Genomic DNA, 25,801 nt, shown 5'->3' on the forward strand with positions numbered 1-25,801 from the left:
GAATGTGGGAAGGGAGGACCTTGAGACAATCACTGTCACTAGGGGGGTAGTGCTGAACAGGCTAATGGGACTGAAGGTAGACAAGTCCCCTGGTCCTGATGAAATGCATCCCAGGGTATTAAAAGAGATGGCGGAAGTTATAGCAGATGCATTCGTTATAATTTACCAAAATTCTCTGGACTCTGGGGAGGTACCAGCGGATTGGAAAGCAGCTAATGTAACGCCTCTGTTTAAAAAAGGGGGCAGACAAAAGGCAGGTAATTATAGGCCGGTTAGTTTAACATCTGTAGTGGGGAAAATGCTTGAAACTATCATTAAGGAAGAAATAGCGGGACATCTAGATAGGAATAGTGCAATCAAGCAGATGCAGCATGGATTCATGAAGGGGAAATCATGTTTAACTAATTTACTGGAATTCTTTGAGGATATAACGAGCATGGTGGATAGAGGTGTACCGATGGATGTGGTGTATTTAGATTTTCAAAAGGCATTCGATAAGGTGCCACACAAAAGGTTACTGCAGAAGATAAGGGTACGCGGAGTCAGAGGAAATGTATTAGCATGGATAGAGAATTGGCTGGCGAACAGAAAGCAGAGAGTCGGGAGAAATGGGTCCTTTTCGGGTTGGAAATCGGTGGTTAGTGGTGTGCCACAGGGATCAGTGCTGGGACCACAACTGTTTACAATATACATAGATGACCTGGAAGAGGGGACAGAGTGTAGTGTAACAAAATTTGCAGATGACACAAAGATTAGTGGGAAAGCGGGTTGTGTAGAGGACACAGAGAGGCTGCAAAGAGATTTAGATAGGTTAAGCGAATGGGCTAAGGTTTGGCAGATGGAATACAATGTCGGAAAGTGTGAGGTCATCCACCTTGGGAAAAAAAAAACAGTAAAAGGGAATATTATTTGAATGGGGAGAAATTACAACATGCTGCGGTGCAGAGGGACCTGGGGGTCCTTGTGCATGAATCCCAAAAAGTTAGTTTGCAGGTGCAGCAGGTAATCAGGAAGGCGAATGGGATGTTGGCCTTCATTGCGAGAGGGATGGAGTACAAAAGCAGGGAGGTCCTGCTGCAACTGTACAGGGTATTGGTGAGGCCGCACCTGGAGTACTGCGTGCAGTTTGGGTCACCTTGCTTAAGGAAGGATATACTAGCTTTGGAGGGGGTACAGAGACGATTCACGAGGCTGATTCCGGAGATGAGGGGGTTACCTTATGATGATAGATTGAGTAGACTGGGTCTTTACTCGTTGGAGTTCAGAAGGATGAGGGGTGATCTTATAGAAACACTTAAAATAATGAAAGGGATAGACAAGATAGAGGCAGAGAGGTTGTTTCCACTGGTCGGGGAGACTAGAACTAGGGGGCACAGCCTCAAAATACGGGGGAGCCAATTTAAAACCGAGTTGAGAAGGAATTTCTTCTCCCAGAGGGTTGTGAATCTGTGGAATTCTCTGCCCAGGGAAGCAGTTGAGGCTAGCTCATTGAATGTATTCAAGTTACAGGTAGATAGATTTTTAACCAATAAGGGAATTAAGGGTTACGGGGAGCGGGCGGGTAAGTGGAGCTGAGTCCACGGCCAGATCAGCCGTGATCTTGTTGAATGGCGGAGCAGGCTCGAGGGGCTAGATGGCCTACTCCTGTTCCTAATTCTTATGTTCTTATGTAAGCAGCGTGGTTACAGTCTCAGCTTCTCTCTCTGATACAGGGAGGTCACTCAACACGTCACAGGCGACGAAAATGGGATGCAGTAACTTCCCCTGTCCGCTCCCTCCCCCTCGCCCCACATACAGTTAGCAAATGGTCACATTGCACATCAGAACATAAGAAATAGGAGCAGGAGTCGGCCATTCGGCCCCTCGAGCCTGCTCCGCCATTCAATACGACCGTGGCTGATCCGATCATGGACTCAGCTCCACTTCCCTGCCCGCCCCCTTATCGGTTGAGAAACTGTCTATCTCTGTCTTAAATATATTCAATGTCCCGGCTTCCACAGCTCTCTGGGGCAGCGAATTCCACAGATTTACAACCCTCTGAGAGAAGAAATTCCTCCTCATCTCAGTTTTAAATGGGCGGCCCCTTATTCTAAGACCATGCCCCCTAGTTCTAGTCTCCCCCATCAGTGGGAACATCCTCTCTGCATCCACCTTGTCGAGCCCCCTCATAATCTGATACGTTTCGATAAGATCACCTCTCATTCTTCTGAATTCCAATGAGTAGAGGCCCAACCTCCTCAACCTTTCCTCGTAAGTCAACCCCCTCATCCCCGGAATCAACCGAGTGAACCTTCTCTGAACTGCCTCCAAAGCAAAGTATATCCTTTCGTAAATACGGAGACCAGAACTGTGCACGCAGTACTCCAGGAAGCAGTTTGCACAGGACATTAGACCCAGCAACCACAGGCCAGGACACGGGGGCACCGTCTTAAAATTAGAGCCAGGCTTTTCAGGAGCGAAGTCAGGAAACAGGTCCACACACACACACACACACACACACACACACACACACACACAGAGGGTGGTAGAAAATCGGAACTCTCTTCCACAAACGGCAATAGATGCTGAATCAAGTGTTCGTTTTTAAAATCGGAGATTGCTAGCTTTCTGTTAACCGAAGGTATTAAGGGATACGGGGCAAAGGCGGGTAGATGGAGTTAGGTCGCAGATCAGCCCTGATCTCATTGAATGACAGAACAGGCTCGAGGGGCTGAATGGCCTCCTCCTGTCCCTAATGTAACAGGCTCGAGGGGCTGAACGGCCTCCTCCTGTTCCTAATGTAACAGGCTCGAGGGGCTGAACGGCCTCCTCCTGTTCCTAATGTAACAGGCTCGAGGGGCTGAACGGCCTCCTCCTGTTCCTAATGTAACAGGCTCGAGGGGCTGAATGGCCTCCTCCTGTCCCTAATGTAACAGGCTCGAGGGGCTGAATGGCCTCCTCCTGTCCCTAATGTAACAGGCTCGAGGGGCTGAACGGCCTCCTCCTGTTCCTAATGTAACAGGCTCGAGGGGCTGAACAGCCTCCTCCTGTCCCTAATGTAACAGGCTCGAGGGGCTGAACGGCCTCCTCCTGTCCCTAATGTAACAGGCTCGAGGGGCTGAACGGCCTCCTCCTGTTCCTAATGTAACAGGCTCGAGGGGCTGAACGGCCTCCTCCTGTCCCTAATGTAACAGACTCGAGGGGCTGAACGGCCTCCTATTCCTAATGTAACAGGCTCGAGGGGCTGAACAGCCTCCTCCTGTCCCTAATGTAACAGGCTCGAGGGGCTGAACAGCCTCCTCCTGTCCCTAATGTAACAGGCTCGAGGGGCTGAACGGCCTCCTCCTGTCCCTAATGTAACAGACTCGAGGGGCTGAACAGCCTCCTCCTGTCCCTAATGTAACAGGCTCGAGGGGCTGAACGGCCTCCTCCTGTCCCTAATGTAACAGACTCGAGGGGCTGAACGGCCTCCTATTCCTAATGTAACAGGCTCGAGGGGCTGAACAGCCTCCTCCTGTCCCTAATGTAACAGGCTCGAGGGGCTGAACAGCCTCCTCCTGTCCCTAATGTAACAGGCTCGAGGGGCTGAACGGCCTCCTCCTGTCCCTAATGTAACAGGCTCGAGGGACTGAACGGCCTCCTCCTGGCGATGTGGTTCTATGGCGTGTCCAGGGCGGACACTCATGTGGAGAGGGGCTGGGTCCTGTTGGTGAGTTGCTCCAGAAAGCAGCTGTGGACAGGCATCACGGTCAGTGGGCAATGCATCGAGTGGCCAGGCCTCAGACCACAGGAGAGGAAATACATCATCAGTGGGCAGCACCCTCGCCTCGGAGGCAGCAGGTTGTGGGTTCAAGTCTCACTCCAGAGACTCGAGCACAAAAATCTCAGCTGATGCTCCCAATGCAGCACTGAGGGAGCACCGTACTGCGCTGTCGGAGGGGCGGTACTGAGGGAGCGCCGCACTGCGCTGTCGGAGGGGCGGTACTGAGGGAGCGCCGCACTGCGCTGTCGGAGGGGCGGTACTGAGGGAGCGCCGCACTGCGCTGTCGGAGGGGCGGTACTGAGGGAGCGCCGCACTGCGTTGTCGGAGGGGCGGTACTGAGGGAGCGCCGCACTGCGTTGTCGGAGGGGCGGTACTGAGGGAGTGCCGCACTGTCGGAGGGGCGGTACTGAGGGAGTGCCGCACTGTCGGAGGGGCGGTACTGAGGGAGTGCCGCACTGTCGGAGGGGCGGTACTGAGGGAGTGCCGCACTGTCGGAGGGGCGGTACTGAGGGAGTGCCGCACTGTCGGAGGGGCGGTACTGAGGGAGCGCCACACTGTCGGAGGGGCGGTACTGAGGGAGCGACACACTGTCGGAGGGGCGGTACTGAGGGAGCCCCGCACTGTCGGAGGGGCGGTACTGAGGGAGCGCCGCACTGTCGGAGGGGCAGTACTGAGGGAGTGCCGCACTGTCGGAGGGGCGGTACTGAGGGAGCGCCGCACTGTCGGAGGGGCGGTACTGAGGGAGCGCCGCACTGTCGGAGGGGCGGTACTGAGGGAGTGCCGCACTGTCGGAGGGGCGGTACTGAGGGAGCCCCGCACTGTCGGAGGGGCCATGTTTCGGATGAAATATTAAACCGAGGCCCTGTCTGATCTCAGGCCGATGTAAAAGATCCCACGGCCACTGGAACAGCCGGGTATCCTTGCTGGAATCAATGTATCCCTCACAACCAACATCACTAAAACATTATCTGGTCATTATCACATTACTGTTTGTGGGAGAGAGACAGAGGGGGTATCAGAGGGTGGAGGGGGTGTATCAGAGGGTGGAGGGGGTGTATCAGAGGGTGGAGGGAGGGTAGAGGGGGTGATTGGAGAAGTGGAGGGGGGGTATGAGGGTGGAGGGGGTGTATCAGAGGGTGGAGGGGGTGGAGGGAGGGTAGAGGGGGTGATTGGAGAAGTGGAGGGGGTATGAGGGTGGAGGGCATGTATCAGAGGGTGGAGGGGGAGTGATCAGAGGGTGGGCAGGGGAGGGGAGGAGAGGGGGGGGTATGAGACAAGGGGCAGGGGGACCCAGCGCAGGCCGCTCCCTGGGCGGTGGCGGGGCTGCAGTACCAGCCCCTAACCCCAGGGGCGCCCTGGAGCAGTACCACAAGCTGCAGTACCAGCCCCCAGCCCCAGGGGCGCCCTGGAGCAGTAACACAAGCTGCAGTACCAGCCCCTAACCACAGGGGCAGCCTGCAGCAGGTGCACAGGCTGCAGTACCAGCCCCCAGCCCCAGGGGCGCCCTGGAGCAGTAACACAAGCTGCAGTACCAGCCCCTAACCCCAGGGGCGCCCTGCAATAGTAACACAAGCTGCAGTACCAGCTCCTGTCCCCAGGGGCGCCCTGGAACAGTAACACAAGCTGCAGTACCAGCCCCTAACCCCAGGGGCACTCTGGAGCAGGTGCACAGGCTGCAGTACCAGCCCCCAGCCCCAGGGGCGCCCTGGAGCAGGTGCACAAGCTGCAGTACCAGCCCCCAGCCCCAGGGGCGCCCTGGAGCAGGTGCACAAGCTGCAGTACCAGCCCCCAGCCCCAGGGGCACCCTGGAGCAGATGGACTGGCTCCAGTACCAGCCCCCAACCCCAGGGGCGGTGCAGTGGATGCAGTACCAGCCCCCAACCCCAGGGGCGCCCTGGAGCAGCCCTGCACACCTTTACCTGCGATGCCCGTCTGATGCGACATCTTTCCCCGGGCTCTGCTTCCGCGGACTGCGCCCTTAAAGGGGCAGGCCGCCGCCGGCAGGAAGCGTCGCTCTTAAAGGGGCGGGCCTCCCCCAAGCCCCGCCTACCAGCTCTCCCTTAAAGGGGCAGGCACCGCCGCAAAAAAAATGCGACTTCTTAAAGGGGAAGGCTCACCAGTTTTAGCACACAGTCACTGAAATTGTGACATTAATGGAAATTTGGGAATTGTATAATTACAGATTTAGAAATGTTTACAATTACAGATTTCAGGAGGCGCAGTTCCGTCTCAGTCGGCGCTTTCATAATAGGGAGCGGGACACGTTCCTGAAGGAGGAAATAAACATTTCGCAGGGGCTACAGGGAAAGAGAGCGGGACGGGCTGAACGGCCTCCTCCTGTCCCTAATGTAACAGGCTCGAGGGGCTGAACGGCCTCCTCCTGTTCCTAATGTAACAGGCTCGAGGGGCTGAACGGCCTCCTCCTGTTCCTAATGTAACAGGCTCGAGGGGCTGAACGGCCTCCTCCTGTCCCTAATGTAACAGACTCGAGGGGCTGAACGGCCTCCTCCTGTCCCTAATGTAACAGGCTCGAGGGGCTGAACGGCCTCCTCCTGTCCCTAATGTAACAGGCTCGAGGGGCTGAACGGCCTCCTCCTGTCCCTAATGTAACAGGCTCGAGGGGCTGAACGGCCTCCTCCTGTCCCTAATGTAACAGACTCGAGGGGCTGAACGGCCTCCTCCTGTCCCTAATGTAATAGGCTCGAGGGGCTGAACGGCCTCCTCCTGTCCCTAATGTAACAGGCTCGAGGGGCTGAACGGCCCCCTCCTGTTCCTAATGTAACAGGCTCGAGGGGCTGAACGGCCTCCTCCTGTTCCTAATGTAACAGGCTCGAGGGGCTGAACGGCCTCCTCCTGTTCCTAATGTAACAGGCTCGAGGGGCTGAACGGCCTCCTCCTGTCCCTAATGTAACAGGCTCGAGGGGCTGAACGGCCTCCTCCTGTCCCTAATGTAACAGACTCGAGGGGCTGAACGGCCTCCTCCTGTTCCTAATGTAACAGGCTCGAGGGGCTGAACGGCCTCCTCCTGTCCCTAATGTAACAGGCTCGAGGGGCTGAACGGCCTCCTCCTGTCCCTAATGTAACAGGCTCGAGGGGCTGAACGGCCTCCTCCTGTCCCTAATGTAACAGGCTCGAGGGGCTGAACGGCCTCCTCCTGTCCCTAATGTAACAGGCTCGAGGGGCTGAACGGCCTCCTCCTGTCCCTAATGTAACAGACTCGAGGGGCTGAATGGCCTCCTCCTGTCCCTAATGTAACAGGCTCGAGGGGCTGAACGGCCTCCTCCTGTCCCTAATGTAACAGGCTCGAGGGGCTGAACGGCCTCCTCCTGTTCCTAATGTAACAGGCTCGAGGGGCTGAACGGCCTCCTCCTGTTCCTAATGTAACAGGCTCGAGGGGCTGAACGGCCTCCTCCTGTCCCTAATGTAACAGGCTCGAGGGGCTGAACGGCCTCCTCCTGTTCCTAATGTAACAGGCTCGAGGGGCTGAACGGCCCCCTCCTGTTCCTAATGTAACAGGCTCGAGGGGCTGAACGGCCTCCTCCTGTCCCGAATGTAACAGGCCCGAGGGGCTGAACGGCCTCCTCCTGTTCCTGTTGGCAGAAAATTACATGCGAAATGTAAAATAAAAGTGACTTCCTCATTCAGCTTTCTGCCAGGGACCGGGTAAAATGACGCCCCAGTGTCTGTGCTACTCCCAAGCAGTTCCCTCTGACTGTGCAAGGATGTTTGCACAGCAAACCAGTGCTTCCATATGCTGAAAATAAACATCACTCTGAGAGCAGCGTAGTTATTACCCTGCTTGATTCTCCCTCGAATAGAATTGAGCATTGCCTCACTGCTAAAAGAACAAGGCTGCATTTCTATAGCACCTCTCACCCCCTCATGATGTCCCAAAGCGCCTCACAGCCGGCGAAGTACTTTATTTGAAGTGCGCTCACTGTTGCATTGTGGGAAACGCCAATTGTCGCACAGCAAGCTCCCACACACAGCGATGTGATAATGACCCAGATCGTCTGTTTTAGTGATGTTGGTCGAGGGATAAATATTGGCCCCAGGACACCGGGGAGAACTCCCCCTGCTCTTCTTCCAATAGTGGCCCCGGGATCTTTTACATCCACCCGAGAGGGCAGACGGGGCCTCGGTTTAACGTCTCATCCTGAAATACAGCACCTCCGACAGTGCGGCACTCCCTCAGTACCGCCCCTCCGACAGTGCGGCATTCCCTCAGTACTGCCCCTCCGACAGTGCGGCACTCCCTCAGTACCGCCTCTCCGACAGTGCGGCACTCCCTCAGTACTGCCCCTCCGACAGTGCGGCACTCCCTCAGTACTGCCCCTCCGACAGTGCGGCACTCCCTCAGTACTGCCCCTCAGACAGTGCGGCACTCCCTCAGTACCGCCTCTCCGACAGTGCGGCACTCCCTCAGTACTGCCCCTCCGACAGTGCGGCACTCCCTCAGTACTGCCCCTCCAACAGTGCGGCACTCCCTCAGTACCGCCCCTCCGACAGTGCGGCACTCCCTCAGTACCGCCACTCCGACAGTGCGGGGCTCCCTCAGTACTGGCTCTGGGAGAGTCAGCCTGGATTGTGGGCTCGAGTCTCTGGGACTTTCTGCCGATGGAACGGGAGCGAGAAAGTGATACCAGGCCGCCATCTACTGGCGATGGAGCCACAGACACTGGCTCCGCATCACCATCATAGGCAGTCCCTCGGGATCGAGGAAGACTTGCTTCCACTCTAACAATGAGTCCTTCGGTGGCTGAACAGCCCAATACGGGAGCCACAGTCCCTGTCACAGGTGGGACAGACAGTGGTTGAGGGAAGGGGAGGGTGGGACAGGTTTGCCGCACACTCCTTCCGCTGCCTGCGCTTGGTTTCTGCACGCTCTCGGCGACGAGACTCGAGGTGCTCAGCGCCCTCCCGGATGCACTCCCTCCACTTAGGGCGGACTGGTCTTTGGGCCCAGGGACTCCCAGGTGTCGGTGGGGATGTTGCACTTTATCAGGGAGGCTTTGAGGGTGGTCCCTGTAACGTTTCCTCTGCCCACCTTTGGCTCGTTTGCCCGTGAAGGAGTTCCGAGTAGAGCGCTTGGCTTTGGGAGTCTCGTGTCGGGGGGACATGCGGACAATGTGGCCCTGCCCTGCGGAGCTGGTCGAGTGTGGTCAGTGCTTCGATGCTGGGGGATGTTGGGCCTGGTCGAGGACGCTAACGTTGGTGCGTCTGTCCTCCCGGGGGATTTGCAGGATCTTGCGGAGACATCGTTGGCGGTATTTCTCCAGCGACTTGAGGTGTCTACTGTACATGGTCCATGTCTCTGAGTCATACAGGAGGGCGGGTATCACTACAGCCCTGTAGACCATGAGCTTGGTGGCAGTGTTGAGGGTCTGGTCTTCAAACACTCTTCCTCAGGTGGCCAAAGGCTGCACTGTTGGCATGAATCTAGTTGTCGATGTCTGCCCTTGATGATAAGAGGCTCCCGGGGTATGGGAAATGGTCCACGTTGTCCAGGGCCGGGCCGTGGATCTTGATGACTGGGGGGGCAGTGCTGTGCGGCGAGGACAGGCTGGGGGAGGACCTTTGTCTTACGGATGTTTAGCGTAAGGCCCTTGCTTTCATACGCCTCAATAAATACGCTGACTATATCCTGGAGTGCAGCCTGTGTATGTGCACAGACGCAGGCAGCGTCCGCGTACTGTAGCTCGACGGCAGAGGTTGGGGTGATCTTGGACCTGGCCTGGAGGCGGCGTAGGTTGAACAGCTTCCCACTGGTTCTGTGGTTTAGTTCCACTCCAGCGGGGAGCTTGTCGACCGTGAGGAAGTTTGAGAAGAAGGTTGGGGCGATGACGCAGCCCTGTTTGACCCCGGTGCCGACGTGGATTGGGTCTGTGATGGATCCGTTGGGAAGGACCCCTCCATTCCAGGAAGGATGTAATTGCAGTGGAGAATTTTAGCGATGAGTCAAGATTGGAGAGGCTGGGGCTGTTTTCTCTGGAACAGAGGAGGCCGAGGGGAGATTTAATTGAGGTGTGAGGGGCCTGGATCGAGTGGATAGGATGGACCTGTTTCCCTTGGCAGAGAGGTCAACAACCAGGGGGCAGAGATTGAAAGTAATTGGGGGGAGGTTTCGAGGAGAAATGTCTTCACCCAGAGGGTGGTGGGGGTCTGGGGGGGAACTCACTGCCTGAAAGGGTGGTAGAGGCAGAAACCCTCACCACATTTGGACGTGCGCTCGAAACGCCGTAGCCCAGAGGGCTACGGACCCAGAGCGGGAAAGTGGGATTAGGCCGGGATGGCTCTTGGTCAGCCGGCACAACGCGGACACGATGGGCCGAATGGCCTCCCTCCCGGGCTGTAAACATCCCTGACTCTCCGGGGCCCTCCCCAACCAATCCAGGCAGTGCCCCCGGTATAGGGGACTCCCGTGCTCGGGCAATGACCTTGGCCAAAAACAAAAAGGACCCGTGCGGACAGCCCCATCACAAAACACAATCCTCGTTTGCAAAGCGGTTTCCGGCCTGATGCTGATCGGAGAGCCCTCGCCCACAGCAACCTGATCCTCCAATTCTCGCAGGAATTCAGGTCACCCTCAGCCCTCTGGGACTGGACCCCAGGCGGAGAAAGACTTGCATTTATATAGCGCCTTTCACGACCACTGGACGTCCCAAAGCGCCTCACAGCCAATGGCGTACTATCAGAGTGCGCTCACTGTTGCATTGTGGGCAATGCCAATTTACGCACAGCAAGCTCCCACACACAGCGATGTGATAATGACCCGGATCGTCTGTTTTAGTGATGTTGGTCGAGGGATAAATATTGGGCCCCAGGACACCGGGGAGAACTCCCCCTGCTCTTCTTCCAATAGTGGCCCTGGGATCTTTTACATCCACCCGAGAAGGCAGACGGGGCCTCGGTTTAATGTCTCATCCCGAAATACTGCCCCTCCGACAGTGCGGCGCTCCCTCACTACTGCCCCTCCGACAGCGCGGCGCTCCCTCAGTACCGCCCCTCCGACAGTGCGGGGCTCCCTCAGTACCGCCCCTCTGACAGTGCGGCGCTCCCGCAGTACCGCCCCTCCGACAGTGCGGCACTCCCTCAGTACCACCCCTCCAACAGTGCGGCGCTCCCTCAGTACCGCCCCTCCGACAGTGCGGGGCTCCCTCAGTACCGCCCCTCCGACAGTGCGGGGCTCCCTCAGTACCGCCCCTCCGACAGTGCGGGGCTCCCTCAGTACTGGCTCTGGGAGAGTCAGCCTGGATTGTGGGCTCGAGTGTCTGGGACTTTCTGCCGATGGAATGGGAGCGAGAAAGTGATGCCAGGCCACCATCTACTGGCGATGGAGCCACAGACACTGGCTCCGTATCACCATCATCGGCAGTCCCTCGGGATCGAGGAAGACTTGCCTCCACTCTAACAATGAGTCCTGAGGTGGCTGAACAGCCAAATACGGGAGCCACAGTCCCTGTCACAGGTGGGACAGACAGTGGTTGAGGGAAGGGGAGGGTGGGACTGGTTTGCCGCACGCTCCTTCCGCTGCCTGCGCTTGGTTTCTGCACGCTCTCGGCGACGAGACTCGAGGTGCTCAGCGCCCTCCCGGATGCACTTCCTCCACTTAGGGCGGACTGGTCTTTGGGCCCAGGGTCTCCCAGGTGTCGGTGGGGGATGTTGCACTTTATCGGGGAGGCTTTGAGGGTGGTCCCTTGTAACGTTTCCTCTGCCCACCTTTGGCTCGTTTGCCCGTGAAGGAGTTCCGAGTAGAGCGCTTGGCTTTGGGAGTCTCGTGTCGGGGGGACATGCGGACAATGTGGCCCTGCCCTGCGGAGCTGGTCGAGTGTGGTCAGTGCTTCGATGCTGGGGATGTTGGGCCTGGTCGAGGACGCTAACGTTGGTGCGTCTGTCCTCCCGGGGGATTTGCAGGATCTTGCGGAGACATCGTTGGCGGTATTTCTCCAGCGACTTGAGGTGTCTGCTGTACATGGTCCATGTCTCTGAGCCATACAGGAGGGCGGGTATCACTACAGCCCTGTAGACCATGAGCTGGGTGGCAGTGTTGAGGGTCTGGTCTTCAAACACTCTTTTCCTCAGGTGGCCAAAGGCTGCACTGTTGGCATGAATCTCATCGTCGATGCCTGCCCTGGTTGATAAGAGGCTCCCGGGGTATAGGAAATGGTCCACGTTGTCTAGGGCCAGGCCGTGGATCTTGATGACTGGGGGTCAGTGCTGTGCGGTGAGGACAGGCTGTGGGAGGACCTTTGTCTTACGGATGTTTAGCGTAAGGCCCTTGCTTTCATGCGCCTCAATAAATACGCCGACTATATCCTGGAGTGCAGCCTGTGTATGTGCACAGACGCAGGCAGCATCCGCGTACTGTAGCTCGACGGCAGAGGTTGGGGTTATCTTGGACCTGGCCTGGAGACGGTGAAGGTTGAACAGCTTCCCACTGGTTCTGTGGTTTAGTTCCACTCCAGCGGGGAGCATGTCGACCGTGAGGAAGTTTGAGAAGAAGGTTAGGGCGATGACGCAGCCCTGTTTGACCCCGGTGCCGACGTGGATTGGGTCTGTGATGGATCCGTTGGGAAGGATCCCTCCATTCCAGGAAGGATGTAATTGCAGTGGAGAATTTTAGCGATGAGTCAAGATTGGAGAGGCTGGGGCTGTTTTCTCTGGAACAGAGGAGGCCGAGGGGAGATTTAATTGAGGTGTGAGGGGCCTGGATCGAGTGGATAGGACGGACCTGTTTCCCTTGGCAGAGGGGTCAACAACCAGGGGGCAGAGATTGAAAGTAATTGGGGGGAGGTTTCGAGGAGAAATGTCTTCACCCAGAGGGTGGTGGGGGTCTGGTGGGGAACTCACTGCCTGAAAGGGTGGTAGAGGCAGAAACCCTCACCACATTTGGACGTGCGCTCGAAACGCCGTAGCCCACAGGGCTACGGACCCAGAGCGGGAAAGTGGGATTAGGCCGGGATGGCTCTTGGTCGGCCGGCACAACGCGGACACGATGGGCCGAATGGCCTCCCTCCCGGGCTGTAAACATCCCTGACTCTCCGGGGCCCTCCCCAACCAATCCAGGCAGTGCCCCCGGTATAGGGGACTCCCGTGCTCGGGCAATGACCTTGGCCAAAAACAAAAAGGACCCGTGCGGACAGCCCCATCACAAAACACAATCCTCGTTTGCAAAGCGGTTTCCGGCCTGATGCTGATCGGAGAGCCCTCGCCCACAGCAACCTGATCCTCCAATTCTCGCAGGAATTCAGGTCACCCTCAGCCCTCTGGGACTGGACCCCAGGCGGAGAAAGACTTGCATTTATATAGCGCCTTTCACGACCACTGGACGTCCCAACGCGCCTCACAGCCAATGGCGTACTATCAGAGTGCGCTCACTGTTGTATTGTGGGAAACGCCAATTTGCGCACAGCAAGCTCCCACACACAGCGATGTGATAATGACTCGGATCGTCTGTTTTAGTGATGTTGGTCGAGGGATAAATATTGGCCCCAGGACACCGGGGAGAACTCCCCCTGCTCTTCTTCCAATAGTGGCCCCGGGATCTTTTACATCCACCCGAGAGGGCAGACGGGGCCTCGGTTTAATGTCTCATCCCGAAATACAGCCCCTCCGACAGTGCGGGGCTCCCTCAGTACCGCCCCTCCGACAGTGCGGCGCTCCCTCAGTACCGCCCCTCCGACAGTGCGGGGCTCCCTCAGTACTGCCCCTCCGACAGTGCGGCACTCCCTCAGTACTGCCCCTCCGACAGTGCGGCGCTCCCTCAGTACCGCCCCTCCGACAGTGCGGCGCTCCCTCAGTACTGCCCCTCCGACAGTGCAGCACTCCCTCAGTACTGCCCCTCCGACAGTGCGCCGCTCCCTCAGTACCGCCCCTCCGACAGTGCGGCCCTCCCTCAGTACCGCCCCTCCGACAGTGCGGGGCTCCCTCAGTACCGCCCCTCCGACAGTGCGGCGCTCCCTCAGTACCGCCCCTCCGACAGTGCAGCACTCCCTCAGTACTGCCCCTCCGACAGTGCGGCGCTCCCTCAGTACCGCCCCTCCGACAGTGCGGCCCTCCCTCAGTACCGCCCCTCCGACAGTGCGGCACTCCCTCAGTACCGCCCCTCCGACAGTGCGGGGCTCCCTCAGTAATGGCTCTGGGAGAGTCAGCCTGGATTGTGGGCTCGAGTCTCTGGGACTTTCTGCCGATGGAATGGGAGCGAGAAAGTGATGCCAGGCCACCATCTACTGGCGATGGAGCCACAGACACTAGCTCCGTATCACCATCATAGGCAGTCCCTCGGAATCGAGGAAGACTTGCCTCCACTCTAACAATGAGTCCTTAGGTGGCTGAACAGTCCAATACGGGAGCCACAGTCCCTGTCACAGGTGGGACAGACAGTGGTTGAGGGAAGGGGAGGGTGGGACTGATTTGCCGCACGCTCCTTCCGCTGCCTGCGCTTGGTTTCTGAACGCTCTCGGCGACGAGACTCGAGGGGCTCAGCGCCCCTCCCGGATGCACTTCCTCCACTTAGGGCGGACTGGTCTTTGGGCCCAGGGACTCCCAGGTGTCAGTGGGGATGTTGCACTTTATCAGGGAGGCTTTGAGGGTGGTCCCTTGTAACGTTTCCTCTGCCCACCTTTGGCTCGTTTGCCCGTGAAGGAGTTCCAAGTAGAGCGCTTGGCTTTGGGGAGTCTCGTGTCGGGGGAACATGCGGACAATGTGGCCCTGCCCAGCGGAGCTGGTCGAGTGTGGTCAGTGCTTCGATGCTGGGGGATGTTGGGCCTGGTCGAGGACGCTAACGTTGGTGCGTCTGTCCTCCCGGGGGATATGCAGGATCTTGCGGAGACATCGTTGGTGGTATTTCTCCAGCGACTTGAGGTGTCTACTGTACATGGTCCATGTCTCTGAGACACACAGGAGGGCGGGTATCACTACAGCCCTGTAGACCATGAGCTTGGTGGCAGTGTTGAGGGTCTGGTCTTCAAACACTCTTCCTCAGGTGGCCAAAGACTGCACTGTTGGCATGAATCTAGTTGTCGATGTCTGCCCTTGATGATAAGAGGCTCCCGGGGTATGGGAAATGGTCCACGTTGTCCAGGGCCGGGCCATGGATCTTGATGACTGGGGGGGCAGTGCTGTGCGGCGAGGACAGGCTGGGGGAGGACCTTTGTCTTACGGATGTTTAGCGTAAGGCCCTTGCTTTCATACGCCTCAATAAATACGCTGACTATATCCTGGAGTGCAGCCTGTGTATGTGCACAGACGCAGGCAGCGTCCGCGTACTGTAGCTCGACGGCAGAGGTTGGGGTGATCTTGGACCTGGCCTGGAGACGGCGAAGGTTGAACAGCTTCCCACTGGTTCTGTGGTTTAGTTCCACTCCAGCGGGGAGCTTGTCGACCGTGAGGAAGTTTGAGAAGAAGGTTGGGGCGATGACGCAGCCCTGTTTGACCCCGGTGCCGACGTGGATTGGGTCTGTGATGGATCCGTTGGGAAGGACCCCTCCATTCCAGGAAGGATGTAATTGCAGTGGAGAATTTTAGCGATGAGTCAAGATTGGAGAGGCTGGGGCTGTTTTCTCTGGAACAGAGGAGGCCGAGGGGAGATTTAATTGAGGTGTGAGGGGCCTGGATCGAGTGGATAGGATGGACCTGTTTCCCTTGGCAGAGAGGTCAACAACCAGGGGGCAGAGATTGAAAGTAATTGGGGAGAGGTTTCGAGGAGAAATGTCTTCACCCAGAGGGTGGTGGGGGTCTGGGGGGGAACTCACTGCCTGAAAGGGTGGTAGAGGCAGAAACCCTCACCACATTTGGACGTGCGCTCGAAACGACCCAGAGCGGGAAAGTGGGATTAGGCCGGGATGGCTCTTGGTCGGCCGGCACAATGCGGACACGATGGGCCGAATGGCCTCCCTCCCGGGCTGTAAACATCTCTGACTCTCTGGGGCCCTCCCCAACCAATCCAGGCAGTGCCCCCGGTATAGGGGACTCCCGTGCTCGGGCAACGACCTTGGCCAAAAACAAAAAGGACCCGTGCGGACAGCCCCATCACAAAACACAATCCTCGTTTGCAAAGCGGTTTCCGGCCTGATGCTGATCGGAGAGCCCTCGCCCACAGCAACCTGATCCTCCAATTCTCGCAGGAATCAGCCCCAATTCAGGTCACCCTCAGCCCTCTGGGACTGGACCCCAGGCGGAGAAAGACTTGCATTTATATAGCGCCTTTCACGACCACTGGACGTCCCAAAGCGCCTCACAGCCAGTGCGCTCACTGTTGTATTGCGGGAAACGCCAATTTGCGCACAGCAAGCTCCCACACACAGCGATGTGATAATGACCCGGATCGTCTGTTTTAGTGATGTTGGTCGAGGGATAAATATTGGCCCCAGGACACCGGGGAGAACTCCCCCTGCTCTTCTTCCAATAGTGGCCCCGGGATCTTTTACATCCACCCGAGAGGGCAGACGGGGCCTCGGTTTAACGTCTCATCCGAAATACGGCCCCTCCGACAGTGCGGGGCTCCCTCAGTACCGCCCCTCCGACAGTGTGGTGCTCCCTCAGTACCGCCCCTCCGACAGTGCGGCACTCCCTCAGTACTGCCCCTCCGACAGTGCGGCACTCCCTCAGTACCTCCCCTCCGACAGTGTGGCACTCCCTCAGTACCGCCCCTCCGACATAGAAAATAGGTGCAGGAGCAGGCCATTCGGCCCTTCGAGCCTGCACCACCATTCAATATGATCATGGCTGATCATTCCCTCAGTACCCCATTCCTGCTTTCTCTCCATACCCCTTGATCCCTTTAGCCGTAAGGGCCACATCTAACTTCCTTTTGAATATATCTAACGAACTGGCTCCAACAACTCTCTCTGGTAGAGAATTCCACAGGTTCACAATTCTCTGGGTGAAGAAGTTTCTCCTCATCTCGGTCCTAAATGGCTTACCCCTTATCCTTAGACTGTGATCCCTGGTTCTAGACTTCCCCAACATCGGGAACATTCTTCCTGCATCTAACCTGTCCAGTCCCGTCAGAATTTTATATGTTTCTATGAGATCCCCTCTCATTCTTCTAAATTCCAGTGAATATAAGCCTAGTCGATCCAGTCTTTCTTCATATGTCAGTCCTGCCATCCCGGGAATCAGTCTGGTGAACCTTCGCTGCACTCCCTCAATAGCAAGAATGTCCTTCCTCAGATTAGGAGACCAAAACTGACAGCGCAGTGTGGCGCTCCCTCAGTACCGCCCCTCCGACAGTGCGGCGCTCCCTCAGTACCGCCCCTCCGACAGTCCCTCAGTACCGCCCCTCCGACAGTCCGGCGCTCCCTCAGTACCGCCCCTCCGACAGTGCGGCGCTCCCTCAGTACCGCCCCTCCGACAGTGCGGCGCTCCCTCAGTACCGCCCCTCCGACAGTGCCGCGCTCCCTCAGTACCGCCCCTCCGACAGTGCGGCGCTCCCTCAGTATCGCCCCTCCGACAGTGCGGCGCTCCCTCAGTACCGCCCCTCCGACAGTGCGGCGCTCCCTCAGTACCGCCCCTCCGACAGTGCGGGGCTCCCTCAGTACCGCCCCTCCGACCGCATAGCAGAATGCGACCCTGGTTTTTGCGCTCCAGCCTGTGGCCACAACCTTCCGAGGGGCAGTGAGAGCCACTTAAAACATTACCGACAGGTTTTTGGAAGGTGCGTGGCTGCATGGAGGCCGGGAGCAGGCTGGGCTGCGATGCCCCGCGCAGTGCAATAGCCAGGCAGGAGAGCAGCACGTGGTGGTAAAGGCACCATGGAGAAGCTCACGGTAATCTGCCCTGAGCAAGTGGGCAGAGAGAAACAACAAAACAACCAAGACACAAGTCATCTAAACTCCATTTTATTTGATACCAGCCACAGACTAAGTGCGTCCTCAAGAATGTGTGTGTGTTTTTTTTTTGTTAAACCAGCCTCAAAGAGCAGGAAAATTTTCCCCTTGGCTTTACCCCAACATCCCGCTGAAGCCTAGCGCTCGCGTTTGACCCCTCTACAACACAGGATCAGCCTGGTGTGCACGCACAAGCCAAGGAAAAGGAGGGGGAAGAAAAAAAAAAAAAACTGGGCAAGCAGGGGGCCGATACAGTTACACGAACAAAAAAAATATATGCACACTTTCCGCTATGCAGGACAGTCCTCTGTCTTCTCTCCTCCCCCCCCACCCACCCCAATCCCCATAACCAGCAAAACCCACGTGGAAAGTACAGCCAATACACTACGACACGCTATGGTAACAATACAGCTCAGGGGAGGGGGAGGGGGCGGGGGAAGGGGGCGGTTCGATTCGGATGCAGTCAAATTACGGGCGGGTTTTTTTTTTTAATAATTAAAAAGGATCGCGCGCTCAACGTTTTAAAAAAAAATGGACCCATTCGCGGTGCGCGCTCTCTGCTGCACGGCTAATCGTGCCGTGATCCGAATCGGGAGAGGGGGGTGGGCCCTTGCCGGTCTCAAACACGCACACACATACACACACATACACACACACACACACACACACACACACACGCACACACGATGTCCACAGCGGGGGAGAGGGGCAGAAAAAACGCACGATTTCCAGCGACTTCACACAGTAAACGCACGGACAGGCCTGTCCGGACGCAGGGCCCAGCAAACAGTTAAATTAACGGTTAAGCGGTGGTGATGACACACGGGCAAGAAGCGAGATCATCGGACATCTGTGGGGGGGGGGGGGGGTAGGGGGGGGTAGGGGGGAAGAGACGGGATGGGACGGGGGCAAAGGGCAAAGGGCAGGGTCGGGGGAAATGGTCATGCCAGTGTACCTCGGGTGACCGATCATGCTCACAGCTGGGGGGGAGGGATGGGAAGAGGGGGGGGAGGGAAGGGGAAGAGGGGGGAGGGAAGGGTTGGGGGTACATTAACTAAACCCCTCCCATCCCCAGCCAGTTAAAAAGGCAGTTTGACTATTATTATATTTAAGTTAGGTCACATTTCGGAACCCGTTGCCGGTCAAAGGCGGGAGGCTGACAGCGCAACACCTCGCGTTTGTCGCGCCCCCCCGCCCACCCCCGTCGGGCTGGATGGCCCGCGCGCGCGTCACGCCGTGTCCCTCCGCCCGCCACCAAACCCCCCCCCTCCCCCTGCCCCCCCTCCCCCCATCCCCGCTCAACGGATGGTGTATCGGACGTAGGGAACCTCAACATCCTCGTCATTCTCGTCGTTGCAGCACAGCTCGAAGACCAGCGCCTTGACGTGTTTGCCGATCTTCTTCTTGGAAACTTTGGTGACGATCTCAGTCATTCTGTAGGGGGGGGGGGGGGGGGGGGGGGGGGGGGGGAAGAGAGAGAGGGGGGGGGGGGGGGGGGGGGGGGGGGGAGAGAGAGAGAGAGGGGGGGGAACAGGTGAACACCACGCGACCATAGCTCGCGTTACCCGGCGACTTGAACGCAGCAGACGTCCGCAGGCGCTTCACAGGAGCATAAACCAGGCCCCGGACAGCGCGAGGAGGTATTAGGGACAGGCGCCCAGGCAACAGAAGGCACGGCCACCGATGGTGGAGCGATTATAATCAGGGATGGTCAGGGGGGCAGGATTAGAGGAGTGCAGAGATCTCCGGGGGGAGGGGGGGGTGTAGGAGGTTACAGAGAGAGGGAGGGGTGCAGGGGCCATGGAGGGATTTCAAAATGAGGATGAGAATTTTAAAATCGAGGTGTTGCTGGACCTGGAGCCAATGTAGGTCAGCGAGCACAGGGGGTGATGGGTGAGTGGGACTGGGTGTGAGTTAGGACACGGGGTCAGTGAGCACAGGGGGTGATGGGTGAGCGGGACTGGGTGTGAGTTAGGACACGGGGTCAGTGAGCACAGGGGGTGATGGGTGAGCGGGACTGGGTGTGAGTTAGGACACGGGGTCAGTGAGCACAGGGGGTGATGGGTGAGTGGGACTGGGTGTGAGTTAGGACACGGGGTCAGTGAGCACAGGGGGTGATGGGTGAGTGGGACTGGGTGTGAGTTAGGACACGGGGTCAGTGAGCACAGGGGGGGGTGATGGGTGAGTGGGACTGGGTGTGAGTTAGGACACGGGGTCAGTGAGCACAGGGGGTGATGGGTGAGCGGGACTGGGTGTGAGTTAGGACACGGGGTCAGTGAGCACAGGGGGTGATGGGTGAGTGGGACTGAGTGTGAGTTAGGACACGGGGCAGTGAGCACAGGGGGGGGTGATGGGTGAGTGGGACTGGGTGTGAGTTAGGACACGGGGTCAGTGAGCACAGGGGGTGATGGGTGAGTGGGACTGGGTGTGAGTTAGGACACGGGGTCAGTGAGCACAGGGGGTGATGGGTGAGTGGGACTGAGTGTGAGTTAGGACACGGGGCAGTGAGCACAGGGGGGGGTGATGGGTGAGTGGGACTGGGTGCGAGTTAGGACACGGGGCAGTGAGCACGGGGGGGGGTGATGGGTGAGTGGGACTGGGTGTGAGTTAGGACAAGGGGTCAGCGAGCACAGGGGGTGATGGGTGAGTGGGACTCGGTGCGAGTTAGGACACGGGGTCAGCGAGCACAGGGGGTGATGGGTGAGCGGGACTCAGTGCAAGTTAGGACACGGGGTCAGTGAGCACAGAGGGTGATGGGTGAGCGGGACTGGGTGTGAGTTAGGACACTGGGTCAGTGAGCACAGGGGGTGATGGGTGAGTGGGACTGGGTGCGAGTTAGGACACGGGGTCAGTGAGCACAGGGGGTGATGGGTGAGTGGGACTGGGTGTGAGTTAGGACACGGGGCACAGGGAGTGATGGGTGAGTGGGACTGGGTGTGAGTTAGGACACGGGGCACAGGTGGTGATGGGTGAGTGGGACTGGGTGTGAGTTAGGACACGGGGCACAGGGGGTGATGGGTGAGTGGGACTCGGTGCGAGTTAGGACAAGGGGTCAGCGAGCACAGGGGGTGATGGGTGAGTGGGACTGGGTGTGAGTTAGGACACGGGGCAGTGAGCACAGGGGGTGATGGGTGAGTGGGACTCGGTGCGAGTTAGGACACGGGGTCAGTGAGCACAGGGGGTGATGGGTGAGCGGGACTGGGTGCGAGTTAGGACACGGGGCCAGCGAGCACAGGGGGTGATGGGTTAGTGGGACTGGGTGTGAGTTAGGACACGGGGTCAGTGAGCACAGGGGGTGATGGGTGAGTGGGACTGGGTGTGAGTTAGGACACGGGGCACAGGGGGTGATGGGTGAGTGGGACTGGGTGTGAGTTAGGACACGGGGGCAGTGTGCACAGGGGGTGATGGGTGAGTGGGACTGGGTGTGAGTTAGGACACGGGGTCAGCGAGCACAGGGGGTGATGGGTGAGTGGGACTGGGTGCGAGTTAGGACACGGGGTCAGCGAGCACAGGGGGTGATGGGTGAGTGGGACTCGGTGCAAGTTAGGACACGGGGCAGTGAGCACAGGGGGTGATGGGTGAGCGGGACTCGGTGTGAGTTAGGACACGGGGTCAGTGAGCACAGGGGGTGATGGGTGAGCGGGACTGGGTGTGAGTTAGGACACGGGGGCAGCGAGCACAGTGGGTGATGGGTGAGTGGGACTGGGTGTGAGTTAGGACACGGGGTCAGTGAGCACAGGGGGTGATGGGTGAGTGGGACTCGGTGCAAGTTAGGACACGGGGGCAGTGAGCACAGGGGGTGATGGGTGAGTGGGACTGGGTGCGAGTTAGGACACGGGGTCAGTGAGCACAGGGGATGATGGGTGAGTGGGACTGGGTGCGAGTTAGGACACGGGGTCAGTGAGCACAGGGGGTGATGGGTGAGCGGGACTGGGTGCGAGTTAGGACACGGGGGCAGCCGAGTTTTGGACGAGCCGAAGTCTACGTCAGGCGGCTGGCCAGGAGAGCGTTGGAATAATGATGTCTGCAGGGGTACACGGATTCTACGGGAGAGGAACCGGACCCGCTCGGATCCAGTTGTCTGTGCTGGAGGTCTGTACACCGCAGTGCGAGGCACGTACAAGCGATTCGCCCAGAGGCTCGGGGAGAAGTAAAGGCTGGTATCTCTCGTACCTCAAGGTCGAGATCGATTTTTCGCGATGTTGGTCGTGGGATAAATATTGGGCCCGGGGAAGTTGCAGCCCCAAACCTCACCCCCATGGCCGCTCTTCACTGGCGAGCGTTGGCGGACTATTCAACCGCAAGGGCACCACCCGCCTCCCTCACGTTCCAGCCACCAATCGCGGGGCAGACCGACACAACAGCCATCATCGGCAGTCCCTCGAATCGAGGATGACTTGCTTCCACGTCAAAACGTTCACGGATGTTTCGACGAAGAAGCTAATATTCCCGATCCCGAACTACATCCTGAAGGATGGAAGATGCCTGTGGGTGGATTTGTTTAACGTGGGGTGACCGTTCCAGCCACCACACGGGCCTGACAGAGCGAGGTCTTGGTCCAGGGGCAAGGGTTAACCAGGACGACTGGAGACCAGCTCTGCTGCACGGACCCAGTGCACACAACATATCGCAGTGTGGGCTGGGCCCCGTGCTGCCTCTGGGTGCTCACAGGCCGGGGTCGACCGCTCAGCCTGCTGGGCCAGGCCAGGCCGCCATGCTGCTCCTTCTGCACAGCAAGATCCCACAGGCAGCAAACGGGACACAACTCCCTGCTCTTCCAACAACACCTGCAGGGCCAGGGGCGGGGGAAAAGATCTGTTCCGACGCCCACCTGAGCAGGCGGACAGGTCCCTGGGTTTTTATATCTCGGCTGGAATGAGACCCCTGTTGAAGGGCCACAGCCCCACCCGGCCCGAGGATGGAGCACAGCAGAGTGCGCACTGATCCACAGCGGGAGCTCAAACGGCCAGATTGCGAACGCCACGACTCCCAGCAGTGAACCAGCCCAGCCTGGGCTCCTGAGACAGCGAGAGGCGCACTGGAGAAAGCGCAAGGAATATTGACAAGGACAATACCAGAACCGAGAGGTTAGAACATTCAGGAGAGATTGAACAGGCCGGGTATCTTTGATGGAGGTCTTTAAGATGATGAAGAGGGTTTCGATCGGGTTGACGTAGAGAAGAGGTTCCCACTTGTGAGGGAGACGAGAACTAGGGGCCATCAATATAAGATGGCAGTGTGAGCTGTGAGGAGGATGCCAAGAAGCTGCAGGGTGACTTGGACAGGTTCAGTGAGTGGGCAAATGCATGGCAGATGCAGTATAATGTGGATAAATGTGAGGTTATCCACTTTGGGGGCAAAAACAGGAAGGCGGATTATCTGAATGGTGACAGATTAGGAAAAGGGGAGGTGCAACGAGACCTGGGTGTCATGGTACATCAGTCATTGAAAGTTGACATGCAGGTACAGCAGGCGGTGAAGGCGGCAAATGGCATGTTGGCCTTCATAGCGAGAGGATTTGAGTATAGGAGCAGGGAGGTCTTACTGCAGTTGTACAGGGCCTTGGTGAGGCCTCACCTGGAATATTGTGTTCAGTTTTGGTCTCCTAATCTGAGGAAGGACGTTCTTGCTATTGAGGGAGTGCAGCGAAGGTTCACCAGACTCCTGGGATGACAGGACTGACATATGAAGAAAGACTGGATCGACTATGCTTATATTCACTGGAGTTTAGATGAATGAGAGGGGATCTCATAGAAACATAAAATTCTGACAGGATTGGACAGGTTAGATGCAGGAAGAATGTTCCCGATGTTGGGGAAGTCCAGAACCAGGGGTCACAGTCTAAGGATAAGGGGTAAGCCATTTAGGACCGAGATGAGGAGAAACTTCTTCACTCAGAGAATTGTGAACTTGTGGAATTCTCTACCACAGAGAGTTGTTGAGGCCAGTTCGTTAGATATATTCAAAAGGGAGTTAGATATATTCAAAAGGGAGTTAGATATATTCAAAAGGGAGTTAGATGTGGCCCTTACGGCTGAATGGATCAAGGGGTATGGAGAGAAAGCAGGAATGGGGTACTGAGGGAATGATCAGCCATGATCATATTGAATGGTGGTGCAGGCTCGAAGGGCCGAATGGCCTACTCCTGCACCTATTTTCTGTGTTTCTAAGACAGTCACTGATAAACCCAGTGGGGAATTCAGGAGAAACTTCTTTACCCAGAGAGGGGTGAGAATGTGGAACTCGCTGCCACGGAGGGGTCGAGGCGAATAGTATCGATGTATTTAAGGGGAGGCTGGATAAACACTAGGGGGGGGGGGGGGAAAGGAATAGAAGGAGATGGGGATGGGGGGGGGGGGGGGGGTGGGGAGATGGAGAGGGGTGGGCTGGTGTGTAGCAGAAACGCCGGCACGGAGCGGTGGGGCCGAACAGCCCGTTTCTGGCCTGTGAACAGTTTGCGGTGAAAGCCAGGACTGTGGTTACCGGGTCAGCGCAGGATGCAGGGTATACTCACGGCTGCTCGATCCGCTCCTTCAGCTTGGCAGCGGGCATGAAGAATGAGTACAGCATCGAGACGCCCTGCGATAGCATCGTGATCTCCAACTTGTGCTCGTTCTGTGGGCCGGGGGGGGGGGAGAGAGGGGAACAGGACATCAGTGAGGGCGAGCGCCTGCAGGCAACTCCCGCCTTACAGCTTCGCGACACCGCGGAGACCGACACCTCCCGAGGGGAGAGGGTCACTGCATCGAGGACCACCCGCCCCGACCCCCCCCCACCTCTCGCAGTCAACAGCTGCTCCCTGTCTTTTCTAAATAAACCGCGCGGCCAAATGGCCTGTTACATTAGGGACAGGAGGAGGCCGTTCAGCCCCTCGAGCCTGTTACATTAGGGACAGGAGGAGGCCGTTCAGCCCCTCGAGCCTGTTACATTAGGAACAGGAGGAGGCCGTTCAGCCCCTCGAGCCTGTTACATTAGGAACAGGAGGAGGCCGTTCAGCCCCTCGAGCCTGTTACATTAGGGACAGGAGGAGGCCGTTCAGCCCCTCGAGCCTGTTACATTAGGGACAGGAGGAGGCCGTTCAGCCCCTCGAGCTGTTACATTAGGGACAGGAGGAGGCCGTTCAGCCGCTCGAGCCTGTTACATTAGGGACAGGAGGAGGCCGTTCAGCCCCTCGAGCTGTTACATTAGGGACAGGAGGAGGCCGTTCAGCCGCTCGAGCCTGTTACATTAGGGACAGGAGGAGGCCGTTCGGCCCCTCGAGCCTGTTCCGCCATTCGATCAGATCACGGCTGATCAGCGGCCTGGACTCCATTTTCCCGCGGCATCACACCGAGCCCTGCGATGACGCAAGGCCAGCACGATGGCTCACACAGCGCAGTCGGAGGTGGACTGACCAAATTTCACCGGGAATGTGCGCAAAGCGATTGGGCGAAGATCGGACCGAGATTGGGCGGGCGAGGGTTCAATTGCCAACAGCACAGAGCGCAGTGCCACGTACCTTGAAATAATCCAAGAATTGTTTTAGTGTCATCTCCTCGCCACTGGGCTTGACTCCGGTCACCTCGAACCGGTCCCACAGCGTCCACTCCTTGTCGTAATACTGAGGGAACAAGAGGGGGGCCGGTGAGCAGGCAGGGGGGGGGGCAGAGAGAGCACAGTCGGCCGAGGGCTTCAGCTCAAACCCCGCAGGAAAGGTCCCAAGCTCAGGGGTTAGCCTCTCAGATACTGACTGACCGACAACCCCCCCGCCACCCCCCCCAACCGGGAGCCCCTCCCTCCCTCCCTCCCCCAACCGGGAGCCCCCTCCTGCCTCCCGGCCCCAACCGGGAGCCCCTCCCTCCCTCCCTCCCCCAACCGGGAGCCCCCTCCTGCCTCCCGGCCCCAAGCGGGAGCCCCGCCCTCCCCCAACCGGGAGCCCCTCCCTCCCTCCCCCAACCGGGAGCCCCTCCCTCCCTCCCGGCCCCAAGCGGGAGCCCCCTCCTGCCTCCCGGCCCCAAGCGGGAGCCCCTCCCGCCCTCCCCCAACCGGGAGCCCCTCCCTCCCTCCCCCAACCGGGAGCCCCTCCCTCCCCCAACCGGGAGCCCCTCCCTCCCTCCCCCAACCGGGAGCCCCTCCCTCCCTCCCTCCCCCAACCGGGAGCCCCCTCCTGCCTCCCGGCCCCAAGCGGGAGCCCCTCCCTCCCCCAACCGGGAGCCCCTCCCTCCCTCCCCCAACCGGGAGCCCCTCCCTC

The 25,801-nt window shown here is 58.3% G+C and overlaps 2 protein-coding genes across 3 annotated transcripts in view; both read right to left on the reverse strand.

Moving 5' to 3' along the window:
• Positions 1–5,733, reverse strand: part of LOC139240639 (twinfilin-2-like) — a 39,488-nt gene extending 33,755 nt beyond the window's left edge. Inside the window, exon 1 of one of the 2 annotated variants that reach the window (XM_070869214.1) lies at positions 5,662–5,733. In XM_070869214.1, coding sequence (XP_070725315.1) covers positions 5,662–5,686 — 25 coding nt within the window. In that variant the 5' untranslated portion in view covers positions 5,687–5,733. Of the gene's footprint in view, positions 1–5,655 lie in introns of both variants that reach the window. The other variant, XM_070869213.1, reaches the window with a different exon arrangement.
• An 11,834-nt stretch (positions 5,734–17,567) lies between these two features.
• The window catches only part of LOC139240483 (ubiquitin-like modifier-activating enzyme 1), a 52,389-nt gene continuing 44,155 nt past the window's right edge, over positions 17,568–25,801 (reverse strand). Inside the window, exons 18-20 of the mRNA XM_070869018.1 lie at positions 25,070–25,171; positions 24,086–24,186; positions 17,568–19,005 (exon numbers count right to left, since the gene is read on the reverse strand). Coding sequence (XP_070725119.1) covers positions 18,870–19,005; positions 24,086–24,186; positions 25,070–25,171 — 339 coding nt within the window. The 3' untranslated portion in view covers positions 17,568–18,869. The remainder of the gene's footprint in view (positions 19,006–24,085; positions 24,187–25,069; positions 25,172–25,801) is intronic.

This window comes from Pristiophorus japonicus, chromosome 32 (genome assembly GCF_044704955.1).
Source record: "Pristiophorus japonicus isolate sPriJap1 chromosome 32, sPriJap1.hap1, whole genome shotgun sequence".
Classification (NCBI taxonomy): domain Eukaryota; kingdom Metazoa; phylum Chordata; class Chondrichthyes; family Pristiophoridae; genus Pristiophorus; species Pristiophorus japonicus.